We start from the raw sequence: 26,100 nt of genomic DNA, 5'->3' as shown, positions 1-26,100 counted from the left end.
CACGATTAATAAGTTTTAAAAAGTTGGTTGGAAAGGAAGGTCTACTGTTCAGTGCCTCAAAGGAGAAAGCTGTGGGTGGCTCCAGCCTAGACCACTACTTCTGCTTTGGGAGTCAAACTTCTTCTTCCCTTTGAAGCCATCACCCTTGTGTCCGAAGAATCTGGCTGTGGGGGATTCACAGGAGAGTCCTGTGTGTCCGTGCCTGTGCCCGATTAGGCAGCACCAGCCCTGGGAGTCCCGGGCTGTTCTGAGAGCCAGCCCCCCGCAGAGGCCCCGACGGCTCAGGCACTGCTGTGCAGGAGGACTGCTAAGTGCCTTCTACTCTCCATCCTCCCCTTCTTCCTTTGAGTAATGAGACTCCCCTGCCCACCGCAAATCAAGAGTTTTGATGGGTGCATGGCCACCTGGTTAGGGACCACATTTCTCAGCTTCCCTTGCAGCTGGGTGTGGACATGTCTTGGTTTTGGGCAGTGATGGAACAGTGTGTTTAAAAATAAAATTGTTTGTCCTCCACGCTCACACTTTCTCCCTTCCTGCAGACAGGAACATGGATATGGGGTGACTCCACGTTGACCATGCTGAAAAGTACAATATCGAAGGGAAAGAAGGAGCCACAGGTGGAAGGGACGTGAGTCCCTGGGCTGTCTCTGCCAGCTTTGAGCAGCCTGAGCGCTAAGTGCAAAAAAAAATAAACTCCCCTCTTATTTCAGCCACTGGATTTCTCAGTCTCTCTCTCTCTTTCTTTTAGCAGCTCAGCCTGCAACTACCCAGTATAGCTGCTTTGGGTCATTCTGGATGGGGGAGAGAGCCAGTAGGGGAACTTGGGCTGCTCCGGCTTAGTGTCCTGAAACTTCTGTGCCATTTGCTTTTGTTTACAATCCGAAGGCAGCCCCACCCAAAGAAGAACGCCATTCCCGATGTTCACAAGCTTCCAGAAAGGCTCCACGGCACACGGAACACCTTATGAGACCAAACACACAGTGAGTTCAGAGGAACCTCTGCTGTGTCATGCGGCCACCCTGCCCCCTTTAAAGCTAATTTTCCTGGGGACCGATCTTTGTGTGCCAGGCATTGGTTAAGTCCTTTCAATGCCCAATTTCTCTAACATCTCACTTATGATGTACATACCATAATTTGCTTGTTTTACAGCTGGGGAATCCGAGGCATGTCAGTGGCCCAAGGTCATAAAGCAGATCTGACTCCTTAACGCTATCTTTTAGCCCCTGTGCTGCTTCCCCTGCCTTTTTTTTTTTTTTTCTCTTTTATTTATTTTCCCCCTCATTCTTCACCAGGATGATTCCTACTTACTACTCCAGTTTCAGTGTAAGTCATTTCCTCAGGGAAGCCTCGCTCTACCCCGGGCCAAGGCTCACAAGCTGGGGTGCTTGGTGGGTAATGGGAGATGCAGGCTGGTGACAACCATGGTCAAATGGTGCACTCACACCCTGTGTCAAGGGGGCACCCAACACCCTGCTTCAGCTGACTCCTGACCAGTATAAACATAGGCCCTGGATAGCCAGATCCCCCAGTTTTTCAAGAGAAGCCAGAAAGCTAGGTGCATACGCAATCCTCGGAATGTTAAGCATTGGTAACTAATTAAATAGGTCTGGGGGCTGCATCCCATCTGTGGGTTTGAGACTGCCCACCATGATAGGCTCCCCTGGCATCCTCAACACTCTGCCTTTTAGCCTCTTGGCACTTGTGATTCCGGTTCAGTGTCTGCCTCGGATGGGAGCCTGGGCCCACCATGGTCACTGCTGAGTCCCAGCACTGCCCGGCCCAGGGCCCGGCACGTAATAAAACCTGTCGACTTAACAAACAAAGGATGTCTGAATCCCAGCTGTGCCAGGGGAGGGTGTGGACCCCTCACCCTGGAGGACTTCATAAAGAAAGACTCCCCTTGTGAGCCATTTAAGATGGCCCTGTCGCTTCACAGAAGATGGCTTATGTCATCACTTCCTGGCTGCCCGGTTTCTCAGCGGGCTTTGGGGCATTGAGATTGTGAGGGGGGCTGTGGAAATGTGCTCTAAAAGCACTGCACCAACAGTAGGCACGGGGGTGGGCGTGGGACAGAGAGGATGTGGGTAAACCATGTAGCCTGGCACAGTGCCTGGCACGGTCACTGCTCAAGAAACGCAAGCTGCCGTCAGGATTTTGGGAGGAAGACCTCTCATGTTTAAGAACCCAGGCCCTTCACTCTCTCCGGGCCCTGGGCAAGTCCTTTTACCTCTCTGGGCCTCAGCTTCCTCATCTGTGAATCGGGGGTGATAACAGTATCTCCCTCACTGGGCTTTTGGGAAGAAGAAATGCAAGGTTGTGCAAGGCTGCAAGCAGTCAGACAGTCAGGCCCCCATGAATGGCCACTTCTGCTATTACTACAGGGTAGCACGCATGCGAGTATTCAGTCCGCGGTCACTGAGTGCCTACTGCACACCAGACGCTGGCCTAGGTGCTGAGGACACAGCGGCAAACAACAAATACGTAAAAATACACGTCAGGTGGTGGTAGGTGCTATCGAGAAAATTAAAGTGGGGAAAGTGGGTGGAATAAGCTCAGGGCCGAGGTGGGGAGGGGAGTTTGCAATTTTGGATAATGAGGCCTCACTGACAGGTGACATCTGACTAAAGGCATATAGAAGGGGAGGGAGCCATGTGGGGATGAGGGAGAGTGTTCCAGCAGGAGGGCACAGTCAGTGCAAAGGCCCTAAGGCTGGATGCCTGATGAGCACACTCGGGAAACAGCAGGGGTCTGTGTGCCTGGAACAGAGAGAGCAAGGGGAGACAAGACCAGAGAGGCTGACAGAGAGGCCATGCAGGGCCTCAGGGGCCACCGTAAGGAATTGGGCTTTTACCCAGAGTGAGCTGAGGGGTTTGAGCAGAGCAGTGACATGATCGGATCCCTCGACGACCTTACTGAGAAGAGACCACAGGGAAGCAAGTGTTGATGCAAAGGAGACCAGCGAGGAGGCTACCGGATAGGCCAGGAGGGGCTATGGAAGGGGGAGAAGTGGTGTAGCCTGCCTACTGGAGATGGAGCTGACAGATTGGATGTGGGTGTGAGAGAAAGAGGAGCGAGGCTGATGCTGAGGCCTCTGATCCCACAAATAAGTGATGGGCTTGTCCTCTGCTGACACAGGAGAACCCTGGGAGGCATGGGGATAGGAAACTAGGAGCTTGCTCTTAAATCAGATTTTTTTTTTTTTTTTTTGCGGTACATGGGCCCCTCACCGCTGTGGCCTCTCCCGCTGCGGAGGACAGGCTCCGGACGCACAGGCTCAGCGGCCATGGCTCACGGGCCCAGCCGCTCCGCGGCATGTGGGATCTTCCCGGACCGGGGCACGAACCCGTGTCCCCTGCATCGGCAGGCGGACTCTCAACTACTGCGCCACCAGGGAAGCCCGGAGCTTGCTCTTAGACATGTTAAGTTTCAAGGTCGAGTGGAGATGCCGGGCAAGCAGTTACTTATCAGCCTCAAGTCTGGGCACAAACAGGTTTTGGAGTCAGAAAAATGTGGATTCAGATCCCAGTCTGCCACCTACTGTATGACCTTCTGTGAGTATCTATACCTCTCTGAACCTTGCATTTCTCATCTGTCAAGTGGGGATAAAAACAGTGCCTACATTCCACGGGGTGGGTGAAGAACTGTGAGGTCATGCACGTAAATGGCTCATTAGCACAGAGTCAGGGTTCAGTCATCTCATTCAACTAACCAACTAATCAGCATTTGCTGACCACCTACTATGTGCCAGCTCTGATCTGTGCATATGAGATAAGCAAGTGAGCAAAACAGTCAGAGGCCCTCGTTCACGGACCTCCCATCCTAATGGGAAATCTACACACAAGCTACTGTGGTAGTCTAAGGCGGGGCATGAATTTTGGAGTCAGGGAAGCTGAGAGCAGGGCTTTACCAATCCAACTGAACTCAAAGAGCAAGTGCAAAGGCCTAGAAGGGTGAGGACAGCCAGCTGTCACAGTGGCCTCTGGAGGTCACGGCCTCCCAAGTCAGGCCAGCTTGCCTGGGCCACATAACTCATTCAATCCTTAAAACTTTTACATGATGTAGGATGATTACTGTTCCCATTTTTCAGATGGGAAAACTGAGTCACCCAGCAGTTAAGTAACAGGGTGAGGTTACACAGCTGGTAAGTGGCAGTGCCGGGAGTTGAAGCCAGGCCTTCTGATTCAAGAACCTGTGTTAACTCCCGTGATACACTGCCTTCTCTATTCCACGCATGACATGCCATTCTGCTAAACCCACTGAGAGCCAATCACCGACCACAGCATTCCTTCACACGGGGCTCAGATGTGGCCTTAGTACGTCTTAGCCCAATGCTTCAAACAGCCGTTACCAACTAAGTTGTCCTGTGACTTGAAACCAATCTGCTACCCTTGGTTTGGCAACAGTCTGAGCCTGAGCTACCGAGAGCTTAGGGTTAAGATTTTTATCCAGACTGTGAGTCTTTGTTTTTTAACAGGAGATGTTAAACCACTCACGTTTATTGTGATTACTGATGTGGAATTATTCCTGCCATATAATTTTCTGTTTGTCTTGTTTCTTTTATTATGCTTTTGTATACTCCCCACCGCAACATCCTGCTTCTGTCCTATATTTTAATGGTCTGGAAACCTTTTATTCTGTTTTAATCCTTCTGGAAAGTATCCTTACATTTTGAACATGAGTTTAAACTTATCTTTCCTATCAACATCTTGAGTGAGTAAATATGCCTTTTGTCCTCCCAAGGTGATGGCACGGAGAGCCTCGGACACCTTCCCCAGAAAGAACCCAGGCTGTGGGACCCACTAGACCCCTGGTGTGTAAATGACAATTCTGATTTTCTTGGGGCCGATGAGTGTCCTGGCCTAACTGACTGGGCTCAGGGAGGCATTTTAGTGGTTCCTAAGGCCTCTGCCAGACCACAGAACTGCAGCACCCTTGAGAAGCTCTCTCCCTTACCTTCAGCCTCTGGACAATTTCCCTTATGTCCTCCACAGAACCCTCAGAGGCCTTTAGGAAGATGTGGTCCCCTCGCCCGTAGAAGATTTTGAGCGTCGAGGAGTCTGGGGTCCAGCCGATGACATCCCCGCAGTAGCAGTTGAACACCACCTCCTTGGTGCGTAGATCCAGGAGCACCACAAACTCGTTGGAAATTCCCAAAATGCAGTCGATTTCTACCCCCTGGGCGAAGTCCTCAGCCGCCACCCTCCAGGCGATGGCCCCAGCGCTGTGCTGCTCAGCGCCTGCCCGGGCTTTTGTCTTCTCCTTCTTCTTGGAGGTCAGGGAGATGAGGTTGAACTTGCCGGTGGAGTCGATGGGTGTGTTGGAGACACAGTTTTCAGCCAGGTCCTTGAGGTACTCCTGGCGGGTCCTGGTGGCCATGGTGTGGAACTTGTCGGACTTGTGCGCGGCATTCTCAGCATTAATCACCTTGGCCAGCAAGAAGTCTCTGAAGACATCAGATTTGCGGAATGTGGTTCCACTGGGGATGGGGGGTCCGAAAGGAGGAGCGTCTTTGGATCGGGTCACAGCCATACTGAGGAGGGAGAAATTATTTACATGGTAGAAAGATAGGCACTTGAGAGTTCCTTTAGAAAGACAATACATGACCAGAAGGAGGAGTTTCCTTTCTAAGAACGGAAGTCTACGTCTAACTAGTAACTTGCCAGCCGACTAGACTGGAGACTGCAGAAAGTCTTAGGGCATATGCATGCATTTTTACTTCCTATACAACAGATGTTAGAACATCCACTGATATTCAAAGGATAATTTTCCTAGCATTGTTCAACTTCAGTTAATCTTGTTTTACATACATACAGGCTTGCGGTAAATTATAGTTTGGCAAAAATTCACCCCTTCCTCGCTACCTTTGTGGGCAGGTACATCCCCACCCCATTGAGCCTGAGCCTGGTCGTGTGACTTGATTTGGCCAATGGCTTTCGAGCAAAGGCACAAATGTGTGTGCGGACCAGGCCCACCTCCTATGCACCTGCCCTCACCATGACGTGAACATGCCCCGGGGCCTACTGGTCCAGGAGGATGAGGACACCTGGAGCAAACCTGCAGCCAGGGCCAGCCAGACCTCAGCTGACCTGCAGATGTGTGAGCCAAGAAGAAATGATAATGTTTGTGAGCCACTGAGCTTTGGGGTGGTTTGTTAAGCAGCAGCATTGTAGGAACACCTGAATGACGTGGAACGTTCTGTGATTTACTTCTTTCAGACACTTGTGTCAGACTAACACACTTTATAAATCATCTCTACAAAGGTTGTTCTGAAAATTCATTGTATGGGGAAGTTAGGATGGGGCTCTTCCTACTTCAGTTTTGACTGAGATGCTATTATGATCGAAATCAGATAGCAACTGAGTGAGAAAGTAAAAAGGAAATGATCTAAAACCTGTTCCCCCAAATAACCTTCTCACCCACTACGCAAATTAGAGAGGGAGGATCTCCTTGGGAGGAAAATCTTTGGAGAAAGTGGCCCCATGAATAGGGGCTGTCCCTAGGTGACCCTTATATTTGGGAGGAGACTTGGGTCTGCTCCTGCCTGGGAGATCTAGAAGGTGGGCAGGGAGCCCCCGCAGAGCCCAGAGAGCACGCAGCCCGCTGTGACCAGAGCCCCAGTGACATTTCCCTGTCTCCCGTTTTCTCCTTGTGCTCCAACCCTGGACAGGTCAGAAACTGGCAGCGAGCAGGCCTGGGGGAGGGGAAGTGCAAGGCAGGGAAACAGAGGACAGGGAAGCAGGCTCCCCATCCACTGAGGTTCCCAGGCAAAGGCAATCCTGAGCAGGGAGGCAGGAGATTTGCTGATAAGTCAAGTTTAGACCTGATGAACCTCGTCTGTGACATTCGAGACCCAGTGGCTGGCTACAAGTTAGACGATTTCTAGTATTAGGCAGAAAGGCTATAGCACCTGCCAGAGTGAACACCCAGGGTGCAGGGGAAGACAGCTCTCAAGGAAAGACATTTAAAGGGGCTCCAGAGACACCATGAGTTGTGCTGTTTACATAATGACGATTAAAAAACAGTATGAGGTGCTGAAAACGAGGTTTTCCTTAGAGAGTACTGCCTTCACCTTCTATAGAAATGTCAGCTTGTGAGTACGGTGTTGGGAGAGATTTCACACCATAAGACAATTTTTAAAATAATGAGATTCTTGATTAAAACCTGTATTGTGAAACCCAATCACAATGAAAGGCTTGTTCAGGTTTCGACTCCCAAGCCCCCACCCAACTTGACAAGAGGACAGGGTGACATTCATGCATTTGTTTGACCAGCGCTTCTGGGACGCGCCCCCTCTTGGGCCCTGGGGATTTAGTGTTCTGGGAAGGCCGCTGTGAGGAAGAGAAACTACACTGGCATCTGCAGCTGAGTAGGAGACAGAGGAAGAGCTAAGGGAAGGGCCGTGCAGGCAGTGGGCATGGAAGGAACAAGGCCCGACGGGAAAGAGCACGTGCAGGGCGAGGTGAGGCCGGGGTGCCCGGAGCCCAGGCAGTGAAGGGTGGAAGGCTGGTGAGGTCACCAGGGACCAGGCCAGGCAGGGCCCTGATGGCGAGTTAGTGCCTTTCATCCCGAAACAAGCAACCATTTTACCATCTGGGCTGGCTATTCACCGCCTGTGCCCCCAGACGCAGTCTCTGCCATTTTCTGCCCTGGAAGGTGGGTTTCTACAGGCTGTGCGACCTTCACTGGGTTCCCCTGGCCAGGCTACGGGAAGGGGAGAGGAGAGAAGGTGGAGTATTTATTTCTCTTCACTGCCTCCCTGCTGGGCTCGGACGGCGGCAGTGGCTGTAGTCCTGGGCCCTTTACTCAACAGCCACAGCTTCTGCTGTGCAGCCCCTCTCCCAAAGCCACAGTTCTCCCTAGTTTCCAGAAACTTCTCCCATCCCCTTCTGACCTCATCCCTGGGGGTGGGGTAATGGCTCCCTGCTGTTGCTGGTCCCTGGATGTCTCATTTTCCTGTATTGGTTCCCTTAACATACCCACACCTATTAGTCTGTTCATTAATCCCTCAGTTAAAACCCAGAGTGGGGGGCACCTGCTTCTTGCGGGTCCCTGATGAATGCAGGTGCCAGGCTGACCATCTGTAAGGATCACCGTGGCTGCCCCACGAAGAAAGGGATGGGTGGGACCAAAGAATGTGCAGGAGACCATGGAGGGAGCTACTGCAGACCCAGGTGGGTCAGGCCAGACCCCTTGCTCTCCACCTCCACGGTTCACTGGGCAGTGAAACCTTCTCTACATCCCGGGAATGTGTGTGGGCGGGTGCCACCCACCTGGGCTCAGCTGATGCCCCAGAGCCAGCACAGGTGTTCAATACCGATTAAAGTAATGATTTAAACTTGAGCAGACAGACCAAGAAGAAACAGATTCCTACCAATGGGTAGGTTTGACAGAAAAAGGCATTTCCCAGTGGAGAGGTTCTTCAAAGGCCACACAAACCAGGCAGCTTTTCCTCTGTGGGAAACCCTGTGGGCGTGGCCTTGCCTCCAGGCAGGGGGATGGATAAGACAACCTCGCCAGTCTCTCTACTCTAATTAAAGCCATGTTCAGACTGTACTTTACAGATGTGAATGGCTCTGCAACTTCTTCATTCAGGACGTGGCTGCTTATAGTGACAGATTTGGGCTCTTCCCATAGTCCTGATTCATGATTTTAAGAATTATGAAACTGCAAGCTGCCGAAGGTTTCTGGACAATCAGAACAGCTGGTCCCTCACTTCCCCAGCAGGAGGGATGGGGTTTCCCCAGCCCACAGGCTGCAGGGATGCCGGTGCGCTATGCAGAAAGTACGCACTTGCAGCGAGCGGGAAAGGGCGGCACCTCCTTATGCAGCCAGGAGATGGTGCGACCACCAGGTCACCTGGTCGCTGTAGCTCAGTATTTCTAGAACACTCACAATTATTTATTCAACAACTATCTTCTCAGGGCCTACAATGTTTGGGCCAGGCATGTGTCTAGTTGGCAAAGGCGTCTTTGCGGTCCTCTACATGGCAAGCGCTGGGCCAGCATAGATGTATGAAGGTGAGTATGACGTGGGGTTACCCTCGAGGGAGGCGAGAGTCACATCAACAGTTTGTTCCTACAGGGTGATGAATGCTGAGACAGAAACGTGTTTGGAGACACCGGGGGGTGGGAGTGGGGACAGGGGAAGGTCAGTCCAGAGAGCAGCTGCGTGTGGGGAAGGAGAGGAGGGGAAGAAAGGGGTTGCAGAAGGGGCAGCTTTGGTTGTATCTCTAACATTTTCTTTCTTCAGAAATAAAGGGAGAGCTGAAGCAAATATGGCAAAATGTTAACATCTGTTAGATTTGGTGGTAGGCACATGGGTGTCTGTTATATTATCCTCTGTACTTTTCAGAACGTTTAAAACATTGCATAATAAAAATATTTCAAATTAAACTGCAAAAAAAACAAGAAAGCTTCGAGCATCAGAAAAAAAGAGATCGTTCTGGAAACCACGTGAAGGCCGGCCTGGAAAGGCAGGAGGTCAGCCGCAGGCTCCTGTGATAAACCAGGTAGGAGAGGGGAGCTCACAGTTAGGAGAAAGGGGAGAAAGGCCCACCCAGCAGCCCCCTGCTTCTGATGTGCTACAGGAGGGCTGTGTCCTTCTGTGTCTGTGTGTATGTGTGTGTGAGCTCGAGAACAACTCCATCTTTGCTCACCAGGGCTACCTTTGAGCTGCTGAGGAACATCGACAGCATCTAAGTAACCTCAGGCCCACATGGAGCCTGGAGGTGCAGGGCCTCGTAGCTGCTGCTCCGTCCCGGGAACAAATGGCTGGGGGTGAGGGAGGGGGGGCTGCAGGCCTGGGCCTGGGCCATGTGAAGGCCCTGCCATGCGGTGTACTGGCTCCCAGTGGCCACTGGGCAACACATCTAGCCTGGTGGTCAAACAGCACGTCCTACATATTGGAATCCACCTCCCTTCTCTCACACATTTGGCCAAGAAGAAACTGGTAGATTCTGGCAATTCCACTAAGACCACCCAGTGTACCTACACACATACCCTTTGGCCCAGTAACTCCACGCTTGGGACTTTATCTATCCCAGCTGTGTACTTGGATGCGTGTGCGATGACAGTCTAAACTAGGTTATGGAGACTTCCCTGGCAGTCCAGTGGTTAGGACTCAGTGCTTTCACTGCTGAGGGCCTGGGTTCAATCCCTGGTCAGGGAACTAAGATCCCACAAGCAGCACAGCATGGCCAAAACACAAAAACAAAAAACAACCCCCCCCCAAAAACTAGGTTATGCACTGCAGGGGGGAGTGTAACAGCAGGCAACAGGAAACAACCCAAACGTCCATTGATAAGGGATGGGGGGAGGTTCTCAGGCATCCACGTGATGGACTAATATGCAGTCATAAAGAAGGAAGAGGCACTTTAAGGACTGGTGTGCAAAGTTCTCAAAGGCTGTTGAGTGAAGAAATACAGGATGCAGAACAGTGTGTGGGATATGGTACCATGTGTGTTAAAAGGTGGAAAAGGAATACTTGTAAGCATTTGCCTGTGTGGCCCGAAGGTATCAGGATACGTGAGAAATAGCTAATAGTAGTTGCCTCTGTGACAGGCAACAGGGTGGTTGGGGGTCAGAGGTGAGAGGCCAGAGAGCTTTCCACTTGTCCTTTGGGGGCCAGCCACGCCCCCAGGTGAGAACTGGTGCTTTGGGAGGACGCTGAATGGGTCTGAGGCTTGTGTCACTTCTTGATCTGCGAACTAAGAGAAGCCTCAGCTCTGCCTCCCGAGGGGGGCCCCTGCCTGCCCTGTCTCCATCCATCTATATTCCGATTTTCCTGTGCCTCTCAGCCCATGTGCCCTGTGCCCAGGCACAGCTGGTGGTCTTACTCTAGGATGGGCACGTGACCCCAAGCAGGTCAATGAGCCTCAATCCTGGGGCTTCTTTTCCTGGGACAGGAAAGCTGTCTTTTTGCTGGATTTGCAGCTGGGAAGATGTTAAGCTTGGAGCTGCCAGCAAACGAAGTGACAGACAGGGAAGTGGAGCACATCCGGCTAGGCCTGAACGTGTCATTTCTGAGAACCAACGTACATAACTGCCTTTTTGAGGTGGGTTTTCTGTCACTTGCAAGCAAAAGATTCCAGGCAAATACAAATCCCTGATGGTTTGCTTATCGAAACTGGGGTGACATGCCCCTTTCTGGTTAAGAATCACTCTCTCAGAAGGTGTGGGAAGGTGTGAACAGAGCTCCCCTACTGAAGCACAAACAAGAAACGCAGGAGGCAGCCCACCTGGGCCAGCTGTCCCCCCACTCTCTCTCTGCCGCAAGCTGTCCCCACTCTCTCTCTCTGCCGCACGCTGCCTGGATGCTGGAAACCAGCTTTTGTGGTCTCCGGTGCATGCAGGGGTAGGGTGCAGGCGCGTACCTGTAGCAGACGCTATCGGTGCAGGGCTTGTGGACTCGGACAATGATGAAGACGTGCTGAAAGTGGGAGCGGATGTTCTTGGGGGTGAAAGGCAGCGCCCCGGGCTCCTGGAAGATGATCGTCACGATGTCGTTTCCTATGTGCCTCTTCCTTAGTAGCTGGTAAACGGCGGGGAGAGGAAAACGTCATGGTCGGCTCAAGGCTCACGGTCCGCCCTGTCACCTCCCTGCCGTCTCCTTCGGTGCTCCCCCTTGCTCACTCTGCTCCAGCCACACTGGCCTCCTGCTGCCCCTCAAACACTCCAGAGATGTTTCCTCCTCAAGGCCCCTGCCCTGACTCTTCCCGCTGCCTGGAACGTTCTTCCCCCAGATCCCCACATGGCTCGCTCCCGCCCTCCCTCCTTTCAGGTCTTGGCTGAAATGTCACCCTCCCACAAGGCCTTCGCTGACTGTCTTATCCATGATGTCACCCCCTCTGCTTTTCTGCCTTTATTACTTAACACTTAGCGTACAGTGGCTTTTCTGCCTTTATTACTTAACACTTAGCGTACAGCGGCTTTTCTGCCTTTATTACTTAACACTTAGCGTACAGCGGCTTCCCCTCTTCCTTTTGTTTCTTGTCTGTCTTTTCCCACCACCATGTCAGCTCCGTGAGAACAAGGGTTTTGTCTGCTTTGTTTGCTGCCCCCTGCTGTATCCTCAGTGCCTAGAGCAGAGCCTGGCACACAGCAGCTGCTCAAGAAACATCTCTTGGAGAAGAGCATGGGCTGGCGGCTTTCGACTTGCTCAAGGCCATGCTCACAGACGATGGCAGAGTCAGACCCGAGGCCACTGGCAGGGCCCATCCCTGCTGCCGCCCCTTCTCGGACACCTGAGTTGAGAAGGCTGGGGCAGCAGCTTCAGACCAGCCCACAGGAGCCCTGTCCTTTCTCCCCTGCCTGCCACGGTCTCTGAGAAAAACTCTGTCATCTTCGTAGGCGATGATGTACTCACAACATTTTACTTGTTCGCTGAAATTACATTGTTCTTATTTGTACAAGTTTAGTCTTCATGTAACTGTTAGGAATCCCCATTGGCCACGTGAGGTCCGCAGATGGGAGACACGTGTAGCTCTACATGAGGTGGCCCGTGGTGTGAAATCCAGTCCCACAGAGTGGCACAACTCGCACTGTTGAACTCTTAGCTCTTTATGTGTGTTTTACACTGGATTAAATTGCTAGATAAAGTACCCATTTACTGGGGCCGGCCCTGTACTAGGCATTTTACATCCACATCTGAAAGCTGCAACCTCGTTTCATCTTTTTTTTTTTTAATTTTTATTTATTTATTTATTTTGGGGCTGCACTGGGTCTTCTTTGCTGCATGCGGGCTCTAGGGTGTGCGGGCTCAGTAGTTGTGGCTCGCCGGCCCTCGAGCGCAGGCTAAGTTGTTGCGGTGCATGGGCTTAGCTGCTCCACGGCATGTGGGATCCTCCTGGACCAGGGATAGAACCCGTGTCCCCTGCATTGGCAGGCTGATTCTTAACAACCGCGCCACCAGGGAAGTCCTCGTTTCATCTTTACAACAAGGCTGTGAGTCATTAACTCATCCTACCTCCTTTTACCGATGAGAAAAGTTAGGTTCCCGGGGGTTAAACGTCTTGCCCTAAGTCACACAGTCATGGAGGGAAACAGCCAGGATTTGAACCCGCTTCTGCTGGACTCCACAACCCAAGCTTTGCCCACCATGCCTCCCAGACGTCCAGGAGTAGGTTTCTGTCTGCTTCCTGTGCGCCTCCCATGTTGGGCCCTGACTCAAGCCCCAGTTTCATGCATGAGTACAGGGTCCTTTCCCAATGACCCTGAGACATGGGTGCTACCATTCCGCCCATTTTACAGAGGAGGGATCTGAGGTCAGGGAGGTGAGATTACACAGCTAGGAAGTGGCAGAGAAAGAACTCCAACCCAGGCCTAATGACAGCAATGCTCTTACAGCTGCTATGAGGTGAACCTTCTGAAATCACCGATATTTGACCATTTTCGGCCAGTAAAATCTACAACATCACCTGTACCAATGGAAAAAAATATATACACTAAACCATAAGTCTGTGGGGTTTCTGTTCATTAGAAACTGCTCCCGGACTGAGCATGCATGGCGTGTCCAGGTGAGGAGGCTCCTGGTGGTGGGCGTCAGCTGCTGCACCCACCTAGCACCTCCTCCTCTTCCTTCTGGCAGTCGTGTCCATCCCCTTTGGGAAAGCACCTCCCTGATCTCTGTCAACGTTTCAAGCTGAGCTGACCTCACTCGCCCTCTCTAGGGGTGGGCATGTCCTTCAGGCTTCGCCAGGCAGCCCATTCCATCCCTGCCCTGGGCCTGGCAAGTGAGTGATCCAATGAGATTCATTCCTGAAACGTTTCTGGGACTTCTGCAAGGCACAGCTCTCTTTCTCCCGTGGTAGCAAAGCTGGTGGGATGTAAGGCGAGGGCTGCTGGGGGGCCACTCTGCACTACTTGGGAAGATCTGTGAATAAGGCCACTACGAAGAAAACCAGAGGCGAGAAATGCAAAGAATTCCTAACATTGTTTGAGCTCCTGGATCCAGCCATACCTAAAGCCAGCCCTCTCCCAGTACTTGAGAATTGCCTAACCCAGTAAATACCATTTTTTGCTTTTGCCAGTTTGATTTGTGCTTCTATCACTTGCAGTCGAAATAATGTTGACTGATTCACTTTTTTTTTTTTTCCATAGGATCCCTGATGACTCAGGAGACTCTTGAGGGGAGTTGGGGTAGAAGGATGGCCAAGGAAACAGAAGAAAACTGACAGTGAATGACACCTGACCTAGTCTCCAACCCCCAGGTGATGAGACCGTGATGCAGAGGGTCTCCAGGGCCAAAGGCCTCCACGTGCGGCACAGGATGGTGCCAGGGGAGCCAGTGCCGGGCAGGCAGCCAGCTAACAGCTGTGGGGAAGGAGAGCGCCATGGCTTCAGCTGTGTACCCACTGGAAATCACTTGGGGCCCCCACCCTGGGCCCCACTGACCTGCTGCCTGTTGTTGGGGGTATAAGGGAGCAGGGTGGAGACATGGAACATGATCTCATAGTCCTGGTAAGTCGTGTAGAGGGAGTGGGTTCCCGTGGAGTCAGCTGAAACAGAAACACCAGTTAGCACCACGCCTCCAAAACCCCTGGGCTCCTGCCATATCCCACATGCCATCTGTGTTAGTTTTTTTTTTTTTTGCGGTACGCGGGCCTCTCACTGTTGCGGCCTCTCCCGTTGCAGAGCAGAGGCTCCAGACGCGCAGGCTCAGCGGCCATGGCTCATGGGCCCAGCCACTCCGCGGCATGTGGGATCTTCCCGGACCGGGGCACGAACCCGTGTCCCCTGCATCAGCAGGCGGATTCTCAACCACTGCACCACCAGGGAAGCCCTGTGTTAGTTTTTAACTCGATGTTTTCACTTAACTCCACCCTTTAAAATCCAGTAAATTTAGATAAAAAGGAAGCCATACATTAAGCACCCACCAGACTGGTTAACATTTAAGAGTCTGACAGTGCCAAGGGTTGGTGGGGATGTGGGGCAACTGGAACCTTCTGTGTGGCTGGTCAGGTGGTACAACCACTCTGGAAAACTCTTTAGTAAGATCGACTGAACCTGCAGATAGGCTTAATTGATGACCCAGCACTTCATCTCCTAGGATCACAGCCTAGAGAAATTGTACACAGATGCCCCGGAATACGGGTACAAGTATCCTCCAAATGTTAGTCCAAGGAACAGATAAACAGTTCATTATGTGGAAAAGTACACGGCCGTGAAAAGAAATGAGTCACAGCCACCACATGGGCAAATCCCACGAATACAATGGCCAGACACAAAGGAGCACAAACCGTATGATTCCATTCACATTATGTTGTCAAACAGGCAAAACGAATTATATTATTTAGAGATGCGTATGAAGATGGCAAAACTTTGACGAAAAGAAGGGAACGATAATCGTACGAGTCAGAATACTGTTCGTCTCTAATGGGAGGGAGTTATGACCAGGGAGAAACACCTGATTAGGGGCTCTATGGGGGAAACTGAGGCACAGGGAGGGAGTGACTTGCCCAAGGTCACGCACACTTCAGTCCGTGGTGGCGTCTGGACTGGAACTCAGGCTATCTGACTCCAGAGTGTTTCCTTAACAGTATTCAATGCTGCCTCTTATGAGTTTCAAAATTCTCATAGGAAACAGACCAAAATCCCTAATCTTTAGCCCTAAAGGTCCTGCACGGTAAGGCCCCCGCCTGCCTCCCTCACTTCCTCCTTCACATTAATTCCCTGAACAACAGCCTTTAGACCTCAGGGCTCAGGGTTTTTGCACGTGCTGTTCTTTCTCCCTGGAACGCACTTCCTGCTCCCTCTTTGCCTATGTTATTCCAACTCATCCCTCTCGGGTCACATGCCATGTTCTTGAGGCCCAGCCCCCACACGAGGCTGGGTTCCCCATATTTGATCGTATCCTCTTGAACTGCTCCTTCCTGCCCAGGGAGGACAGCCAGGAGGTTGTTTTTGCTGGATGTGTGAGTGAACCCACAAACCACACTGCAAGTAACTCCAGGGTGTCACACTCACCCCTGGAAGCCTACTCCTTGGCCTTTTTGAGCACTGAGGTCCACCAGCTTTATTTAACTGTAGGTGCAGGGGAAACAGCAGTAAAACAGACCGAGGAATCCCTGTTCTTGTGGGCTTCCATTCTAGGGGAGAAGCTGTGACAGGTGAGGTCACTGAAGCCTTGGTTGGCCAGTGCCAGAGCCAGGTGACCTCCAGGTGGCTGTGAGGCCAGGGCAGCCCTGCCTGTTAGTTGGCGACACTGGCCAGGAGCACTGTCTTCCCCGGGGTCCTTGTGCACACTGGGCACCATGCAGGTATCTGTGGCTGTGACCCTTCAGGACGTCTCCCAGCGCACATGTGCACAGGATCTCAGAGGACGTGTCTAGGAGCGCAAGGGCTGACACACAAAGCAAGTGAGTCTTCAGACTCTACCAGAACATGAGGTACTGCTGTCCAGAGTGGCTGCACTGCCCGCACTCCCACCAATGGAGTCCTCGAGCTCCCGCTGCCCGGAGTCCTCACCTGGGTATCACCAGGCCTTTGGGCCTTAGCTCACGGGATGAGGGTGCAGTTGGGACTCACCCTGCTCCCCCCCGCAAGGCCACCCGCCACTGCCACTTACTCTTGACGTCCAGCTGGGCGGCGTACTTGGTGAAGCCCTTCAGGCAGACCTTCTCTCCGATGAGAGAGAGGAACTCCTCAAAGGCCGGCCCGGCCTCCTCGTTGTTGTACATCTCCTCCTCCGAGCTCTGGCCAGCCTTGCAGTAGAGGATGCCCACTTTGTGTTTCCGGCAGAGCTGCGGAGGCGAGAGCGGCATCAGGGAGGCAGGCCAGGCAGAATGGAAGGGGGGCATGGAACAAAGCAGGCTCTCTCGGGCACGGAGCCCAGGGAGCTGCCGGGGTCACACAGGAATTCAGTGCTACAGCCAGAGAAGAAAAAAGGCATGGGGGCACGTCCCAGTTGTCCCTCTCCCACCCTGCCATTCCAGGGAGGCACAACAAGGTGCTGCTGCCGCCATTCTCATGCTTTCTACATGAGGGTCGAGGGCGGCTGGCAACGCCATTCTCTCAAGGGAAAGACCTTGGCCGGCTTCCCACAGTAGGTGGACCGGACCTGGCTAAGGTTCTGCAAAAGGAAATTCTGGAGGACTCAGTCTAGTCGACATTGTTTTTTAGGGGGTGAGCCCTTGATAACCGTGTTTTTTCTTTTTTTAATTAATTAATTTTATTTATTTATTTTTGGTGCGTTGGGTCTTCGTTGCTGTGCGCAGGCTTTCTCTAGTTGCGGCGAGTGGGGGCTACTCTTTGTGGCGGTGCGTGGGCTTCTCACTGTGGTGGCTTCTCTCTTTGCACAGCACAGGCTCTAGGAGCATGGGCTTCAGTAGTTGTGGCTCGCGGGCTCAGTAGTTGTGGCTCAAGGGCTCTACAGTGCAGGCTCAGTAGTTGTGGCGCATGGGCTTAGTTGCTCCGCGGCATGTGGGATCCTCCCGGACCAGAGCTCGAACCCGTGTCCCCTGCGTTGGCAGGCAGATTCTTATCATTGTGCCACCAGGAAAGTCCTCCATGTTTTTTTTATGTATCCCTGATTCCTCTGTTCACTGGTGACTGGACCATCGACAGTCATGTGACCTAAGGGTGGGCCAGTCAGAGGCTCTACTGGGGCTGAGAGTCAGCTAACTGGGGCCTGCATGTGCCTATAATCCTAACAGTAATTCTGTGAGCTGTGGGAGGGCCAGAGAAGCAGAGGGAGGCAGTGTGCAGTGAGGGAGAGGGAGCACGCACACACACACGGGAACCTGGTGGCTGTTTTGTTCCTAGACTATTTCCCTCCTAAGACCCAGTCACGTTCCGGCTCTTGGCACCCCTAGAATTTGATAGGAGACCACTCCTTTTACTGGAACTAACCTGAGTGGGTTTCTGTTCTTTGGAGAAAAAAACAAGTGACCAAGACAGAAGGAGGTACCGGGAGTGGGGCTGCAGGCTGCTGCCCCAGTGTCCCCCCACCCCCCTCCCTGGGCCCCGGCTCACCCCTTGCTCGTCGAGCTTCAGCAGCTGCTCCGTCACCTTGGGAGTGTTGAGAGCCAGCCGCAGGCAGTGGATGTTGAGCTCGGGGATGACATACTCCAGGGCGTCCTTCAGGGGCAGGCCCCGCCCTGTCCCATGCTTCATAGCTGTGGGTGTGGCGTCCTCCAGGATGGAGCCACGCAGGGTGGTGAGCTGCTCGAGGAAGAGGAGGGAAGGTTAGGAGGCTCTCAGGACTCGGGAAGGGATGAGAGCACATGAGGGTGTCCTGTTCTCAAAGCGACATGTGGGATGGTTAGTAGCCTGGGCTCTGCCAGAAAGCACTAGGTCTGGACCAACTTGAACTTGCTGTGTCCTGGCTGTGTGTTCTTGACCAAGTGACTGCCCATCTGTGAGCCTCAGCTTCCAAGGACTGTTGGGAGAACTAAATGAGATGGTGGATGGAACGTCCTTCATTTGTTCAACGAATGATGAAAGAAGAAAGACCCCTGTCTTCCTGGAGCTGACGTGCGGGCGAGGAGATGGATTATGTCAGGTAATAAGAGGTATAATGGATAAAACAAGCTCCACAATGTAGACACTCAAACAAACACTCTTACTGTCATTATCAGGAATAATATTATGTGTACACTTATTACCATAAGCTCTTATGTAAAACACCTGCCTGCCCTGGACACCGGTACCATCTTGGATCTTGAATTGTGACACTGGTTTTCAACCTGGTTTCCTGAAAAAAATCACCACCAGTGGTTCTGATTCGGCTGGTCTGTGGTGGGGCCCAGACATGTATGTATACACGCACGTATGTATGTATACACACACTTACATATTTGTATATTTGTATACTTATACACACACACTCACTCACTCTCTCTCTTTTTTCTTTTTTTTTTTTGTGGTATGCAGGCCTCTCACTGTTGTGGCCTCTCCCGTTGCAGAGCACAGGCTCCAGACGCGCAGCCTCAGTGGCCATGGCTCACGAGCCCAGCCGCTCAGCGGCATGTGGGATCTTCCCGGACCGGAGCACGAACCCGTGTCTCCTGCATCGGCAGGCGGACTCCCAAACACTGCGCCACCAGGGAAGCCCCTCTCTGTCTCTTTTAATACTACTCAGGTGATTCTGATGTGAAGCCAGGGTTGAAAACCTGAGTCAAGCCAATCATGGCCATCTCATTCCTCTTATGCAGATGTTGCTTTCCAAGTTTTTCCTATAGTTGGCTACATGACTAGTTCCAGGCAATGAGATGGGATGGAATTCAGCTTGGGGAGGACGTCTAGGGCAGATTTTCTTCCCTGGTAAAGGAAAGCCCCTTTCCACCTGCCCATTTTTTCTAAGGACACTGGTATAAGGATAAGATGTTTGGAGCTGTGGAAGCCATCTTGTGATCGTAAGTAAAGAGACAACAACAACAAAAATTACACAGAAGTCATGTCCTGCCACTGCCTATCCCCAGACTTCTTCTGTTAGATAATTAAAATAACCCCGTATTTGTTTTAGCTATTGTTAGTCATGTTTTCTGTTACTTTGCAGACAAAGCAATTTCTAACAGATACATCTTAATAACGAGTCACATTTATGAAGGCATAGTTCACTGCACTGTATTCCAGGAATGATAGCAGCTATCTAGGTACAGGTCTGTTCAGGGGAGGTTTTACTATCTCCATTTTACAGATAAGAAAACTGAAGCTCTAAGAGGTTAGGTGCCTTAGCCAAGGTCACCACAGCTAAGTGGCTGAACCAGGATTCCAACCCAGGTCTGACGTCTCCAAAGCTCATGATTTTTCTCTTTCAAATATTTTTTTAACTGTGAAATATAATCCGTATACAGAAAAGTCTACAATACATATAAGTACAGCTCAAGGAATGATCACAGAGTGAATACCTAGGTATCACCACCCAGACCAAGAAACACATTACTAGACTCCGGAAACTCTTTTCGTGCCCCTTCCCACCTCCCTAATGGCAACCCTATCCTGACTTTTCACACCAGAATTTATTTCTGCCTGCTTCTGAGCTTCATGTCGTTTGTATTCTTTTCTATCTGGCTTCTTTCTCTCAATGCTATGGATGTGAGATACGACCATGTTGCAGTAAGAGGCTGACGTTTTTACCCCAATGGATTTAATCCATCCTACTGCTGACGAGCACGGAAACTGCTTCCAGCGTTTGACAACTGTGAGCAGTGCTGTTAGGAACATTCACGGAAGCATCTCCTAGTGCACATGGACACATTTTCGTCTGGGTTTATACCTAGGAGAGAAATTGCTGAGTCACCAGGCATGTTAATCTTCAATTTTACTGAACTGCCAAATCGTTTTCCAAGTGGCTGTACCAATTTACACCCCGCCAGCCCCGTCTGAGAGCCCCTGCTGCTTCCCGTCCTCACTATCACTAGCGCAGGCTTCCATCTACGCTGTGCTGCTGGCCGCCAGGCTCCGCTGTGCTCTGGGTGAGGCACGGCAGCTCCAGCACCACAGCGAGAAGACTCCCTAGTCTGCAGCAGAGCAGGGAAAAAAAATCCTCCCCCAAGGGGATTGCTGTCAGCACCCAAAATACACTTGGGGCTACGGTTTCAAGACTAGGGAGGATCAGTGTTAACTGGAAAAACACGCTCACCCCAAAAAGTCAACAGATGCAAGAGGTGGCAAAAATGACGTGTCATGACACTGCCTCTAAGCATACAGCCTAACCCTGCCAAACAGGACCTGGGCAAGAGGCATGCGTGTTAGGAATGAATGATCTCATGGTTGGGAGTTCCCAGTTCTGGCTTTGGGAATTAATAAACAAATCTCTCTTAGGATAAGCCGGATAGTCTTGAAGTACGTCACGAAAAACTGTGATGTGGATGCTCTGCCCTGCCAATCTGGGTGGCCCTGGGATTGTGAATTTCGATGAACGCACCAACGGGATCAGCACCTTTCTATCCTGCTGACACTGCCCCACAGTGCCCTCTGCTGGGGCCAAGAGACAGCGTGGACCAGAAATCCTCATTCTCTTCCAACACTCGAGACAGGTGGCCTACCGTCACATTTTTGGCTCTGAAGACTTGACCAAAAGCCACTACTTGAAAAGCTCCCAGCTTTTCCTTCTCTGCTGGCGATAATAAGTAGGGCACTGGCAGGCTGCAACGTGTGGCCACCTCTGCTCTCCACCTGGCCCTGTCCACCATCATGTCCTACCTGGACTGTGACAGCAGTCTTTTCCCAGTCTCCCTGCACCTGCCCCACCACCACCCCACGCCGGTCCATTCTTCCCGCAGCAGCTTGAGTCAGATGGTGTCTCTCCTCTGTGCAGAACCTGCTGACAGCGTTCCGCCTCTCTCCCAATAAAATCTACACTCGCAGGACTTCCCTGGTGGTCCAATGGTAAAGAATCCGCCTTACAATGCAGGGGACGCGGGTTCGATCCCTGGTCAGGGAACTAAGATCCCACATGCCACGGGGCAACTAAGCCCACATGTCACAACTACTGAGCTTGCATGCCTCAACCAGAGAGCCCGCCTGCCGCAAACTACAGAGCCCATGTGCTCTGGAGCCTGTGTGCCACAACTACAGAGCCCACGTGCCCTAGAACCCACATACAACTAGAGAAGAGAAAAGCCCGCACGTCGCAATGAAAGATCCTGCATGCCTCAACGAACATCCCGCGTGCTGCCACTAAAACCCGACACGGCCAAAAGAAAAATTTAAAAAAAAAAACCCTTGCCTTAAAACAAAACCAAACAAAACTACACTCGCTGCTCAGGCTGCGAGACCCTGTGTGCTCTGACCCTTGATGACATCTGGCATCATCTCACTGAGCTGTGAAAGGGATTCAGGGCCACATCAGCAACTAACCATCGGCACAGGTTGTTCTCCACCAGCTACTGACTCAGATGCATCCCTGCCTTCCCCTGTGCTGCGTCCACCCTCCAAGAGCTCTTCCTGGGAGGTCACTTGGGAGTCAGTCTGCCTTGGTTCAAATCCCGGCTCTCCCCCTTCTCTAGCTGTGTGACTCTGGGCAAGCTGCTGAATTTCTCTGTGCCTGTTCCCTTATCTATAAAATGGGGAATAACAGCGCCTGTCGCAAAGGGTTATAAAGATTCAAGAAGATAATCCATGTACAGTGCTTTTCTACCACTGTATCTGGCATACAGTGAGCACTCAATATATGTGTTAGCCATTATCACATTACACACGTCGGATGTTTTTACACAAAGCCATATGTGTAGTTAAAAATTTAAAAAAGTTAACCTTAATAGGAAGCTACAGTTTGTTTCTCCCCCCACTTAACAGTATGCTTTGGAGATTACATCACACCATCATCGGTGCCTACTGAACACAAGTGAGGTCCCAAATGAGGTTCGCTACTACACTTGCGTTTTACACTTAACACAAGGTTCTTCCTTTTCTGCTTTGTATACATAGATACTGTTTAAATTCTTAATGAGTGACTGTTACTTTTTCAATAAAGAAAGAAAAAAAAAATCTAAACCTCTAACCCTCACAAAACTAAGGCTTGTCAAAAACTCATATCTGGGGCCAAAGGGAACCCACCGAGCCTGCTGGGCCAAAGAGTCCCCGGCTAGTTGGCATTCCTTGTGTTCTGCCGGCAAGGGGCTCAGGACAGGGCAGCCCTGGCCTGGAGCTTGTCCTGTCCAGGCTCAGGGTGGGTGGGGCTGATGTTTCGGCGTGTGGTCCTGAAGCCCAGCTCCAGTCTGTTCCCGCCCCAGCGGGAGGCTCAGAGCTGCCAACACTCCCATCCCATCTGCTGGGAGATGTGAGCCCACTCGGTCTGCTTGGCGGCCGGGGGCGGCCATCTGGGGCAGGCCAGCCGGCTGGCTTGGAAAACAGCCTGGGCCCTTCACTCTGGCCCCCATGCCTTGGTTAACCGGAGCCCGAGATGTGTGTGTCGACAGGAGAAGGGCAGAACTCTGACCATAAGCTGAACCTTCACTCCCCAGAAAGGCCCTCTGACCTTTCGGGAAACAGTGACAACACGACAGCAGCGTCATCACAGTATCTGCCGCTCAGAGCACTCACCACCCTGCAGCCTTGTGCTATACCACCTCGTGCGTGCCGGTCCAGGAGAACCTTCCCGCCTTTCCAGGACACAAGGAACAAACGGTACAAAGTCTATTTTACAGATGAAGAAACTGAGGCATCCAAGGGTAAAGCCATCTGCCTAAGCTCACAAGGCTAGTGAGTGGCAGAGCCCAACCGAACCCCAAGCTGTCTGTTCCCAGAGCCAGAATACAAACTCAACCCCACAGGGAGTGGGGAGTGGTTAAGAGCACGGGCTGGGGACACAGGCAGTCTGGGTTCATATCCTGGCTCTGCCACTGGGGGACCCTCACGAGTGACAGCCCTAGGCCTCGAGAGTCCTCATCTGTAGAATGGGGGGAATGGGACCCACATCATGGGACTACTGAGAGAATCTGAAGGGTCAATGCATATAAAACACTCGGAAGAGTGCCTGGCAGGAATATGTGCTAAAAGTGTTAGCTGTTCTTATTACTACTGTCATTACTACTTTTGGGTTATGTGACTCTCTGCCTCCATGGCAGGAAGGGCCTTAGGAAGGGGCAAGGCAAACCTTGTTGGCCTCTGCCCCTACCTCCAGATGACAGGATGACGAGGTCCTCAGGCCTTAGTGCCCAATAGGCGGCTCTGCAAGGGGCTGGGGCCAGGACTGAGTACACGTGTGGCCTGCACGTGTGTGAGGGGCAGAGAAAGGCCTGCTTGTGGCCATGAACCTCACGGTGGGCCAAAAGTCAACAGGCCTGACTGAATGTGACAAGGGGACAGGAAACTGAGACCTCTCCCAACGGCTATCCTCACTGGGCTCTCCCCGAGTGCCAGGCCCAGCACTGCCTATTTTATATGGGCAACCTCACCAAGCCCACACTATGGTCTTGAGAGAGTGGGATTCCCATGGGGGAAACAGAGGCTCTGAGAGAAGAAGCCACGTGCCCAAGGTTTCACAGCTGCTGAGTGACTGTGCCAGGCCTGGTCCTGCCTCAGGACCTTGCACTGGATGTTCCCTGTGTCTGGAACACTCTTCCAGAGGTCCACATGGCTCCTCTCATCTTCTTCAGGTCTTTTACTCAAATGTTCCCTTCCGAGTGACACCTCCCTTGGCGGTCCTGTCTAACAATCTTGCCACCCCCGCACGTATCTCTCCTCCTTGCTTTACTTTCCACCCTGTCATCATGCACCACGCAGTATAATTTACAAGAGTATCTACGTATTGTCTGCCTCCCCAGCAAAAATGCAGTCCCATGAGCATCTCTGCTGCCTTATTTACACTGTTTCCTCAGTGCCCAGCACAGTGCTGGCCGGCGGTGGTGCTGAGTGAATCTCCGTGGAGTGGATGAACCCCAGGCCTGTGCCCCTGAGCTGCGAAGGCCCTGTGCCCAGCCTGGGGCGGATCAGAGGCTAGTGTGTGGGCGCTGGGCGTGGGAAGTGAACGGAAGCAGGAACGAGCCAGGAATGGCACCAAGCCAGTTTCCAACCTACTGAATAGGAACCACAGCAAAGGGAGTGAATATACATAATCGGTGTAGAAAATGCCTGACACACAGTGTTGAATAAATCTACAATACAACAGCAGCTGTAATATTATTGATTAGTATACGATGGCTGTTGTCATTTCACCTGGCAGCTCCCCACATGTCCTACAACACTTGGATACAGTGTGAGCTGTCACCTCACATTCTGCCCTGGTGTTCATCTGGCCAGAAAGGTGAGGAGAGGGAAGGAGGAGGATGCTGGGGAGACTCCGGGGCCGGTGACCACCTGTGATCTGGGGCACAAAGGTTTTGGGGCTGCCTCCCCTACGCTGCCATCTGTGTCATCTCACTCCCCCTCAGCGGGAAGGTCTTCGCGAGGGGATGCGGCCACGGCCCTCGGTGCAGCATCTGCCGGCCTGGATGAGGTCCAGGATTGGCCGGCCCCACATCCAAACTCCCTGGCAGTGCCTGCCTGTTGGGCTCCCATGTCTATGCAAAAGCCCAGGCCCAAGGGGGATGGGGTAATGCAGGGGTGAGGGAGATCCATTGGGGGGGCCTGCCCAGCTGATGATTGCTCCTTTTCTGAAAAGGTCTTCCTTTGAGGTCTTTTGGAAGTCTCTATCATTTCTACTGGCCTAGCTCCCCACCTTTTGCTGAGGAACCACCCCCCTACCACCACCTGTGGGTGGCTCTGACAGAACTGTCGATCACAGTGCCCAGCCCAGCCCCTGGACCCAGGGTGGAGCACATGTCCTAGATCTAGACAGAGTCCTCTATCATCCCTGACAACAGTGACTGGCCCACGCTTGTGATCCAAGCAGAGCCGATCAGAGTCCTTCCCAGAGATTCAGCAGATAAGAACGCGGAGGAGAAAGTATAAAGATGGAAAAGATTTGAGCAGCCGGTCCCCATTTTCCCATGACATGGAGAGAGCTTGTTGGTAGCAGGAGAGGATGACATTCACAATGCAAAAAGCAGCAGAGCCAGCTGAGCGGGAGAGATAAGGAGGCAGAGTTCTGGTGACATCATTTGAGTGCCTGGGTCCAGCTATGCCTGAAGCCATTCCTACCCCTGGATTTGCAGTTACATAAACCAATGAGTTCTATTTCTGGCTTAAACCAGATAGAAGTAGATTTCTGCCACTTACAACTTAAGAGTCCTAATCGAGCAGGGTGCCCCCAACGGGCCTTGTTCCCTAGCCACAGCTGACATTTACTCCAAGGGAAGACCTCTGACCAAGCCAGGACAATGGGATCCTCTATTCTGAAGGAAAGTAGGCAGGCTGGGCCTGTTTTGAGCTGATCAACATCAACGGCAGTGCCTGCTGCTGAGATTCCCCAATTCCTGCCCTGCCCGAGACCTGCTGCCTTAGTTCTCCTTTCCACTCTGCAGGGCATCTCACAATCCTGAAAGAATCCCCTATATCTCTCCCTTTCTTTTTTATACTCATCACAGTTAATCTTTTGCAAATGTCAGAATCTTGGGCTCTGCAGTCAGACACACTGGATTCCAATCCCGGCCACTTAGTCACTGATTTCAGACATGTTTCTGAGCCTCAGTCTTCCCTTCTGTAAAATGGGGAGACTGACAGGATTGTTCTCCTGAGGCTGTTGGAAGGATTACGAGTTGAAACAGGGGAAGCACTT

The 26,100-nt window shown here is 52.0% G+C and overlaps 1 protein-coding gene across 15 annotated transcripts in view; it reads right to left on the bottom strand.

Moving 5' to 3' along the window:
- SIPA1L3 (signal induced proliferation associated 1 like 3) overlaps positions 1-26,100 on the bottom strand; it is a 237,901-nt gene that overhangs the window by 66,422 nt on the left and 145,379 nt on the right. For all 15 annotated transcript variants that reach the window (XR_004479297.2, XR_004479296.2, XR_004479295.2 and 12 more), the window contains 5 exons: positions 17,970-18,158; positions 16,564-16,738; positions 14,391-14,494; positions 11,372-11,529; positions 4,954-5,530 (listed from right to left, as the gene is read on the bottom strand). Coding sequence is in view for 12 of the 15 variants with exons in the window: in XM_033413796.2 (XP_033269687.1) it covers positions 4,954-5,530; positions 11,372-11,529; positions 14,391-14,494; positions 16,564-16,738; positions 17,970-18,158 (1,203 nt within the window). In the remaining 3 variants the exon portion in view is untranslated. The remainder of the gene's footprint in view (positions 1-4,953; positions 5,531-11,371; positions 11,530-14,390; positions 14,495-16,563; positions 16,739-17,969; positions 18,159-26,100) is intronic.

The sequence above is a fragment of the Orcinus orca genome, chromosome 20, assembly GCF_937001465.1.
Source record: "Orcinus orca chromosome 20, mOrcOrc1.1, whole genome shotgun sequence".
Lineage (NCBI taxonomy): Eukaryota > Metazoa > Chordata > Mammalia > Artiodactyla > Delphinidae > Orcinus > Orcinus orca.
The sequence above is the reverse complement of the archived record's forward strand: the minus strand, read 5'-3'. Positions and strand labels throughout refer to the sequence as shown.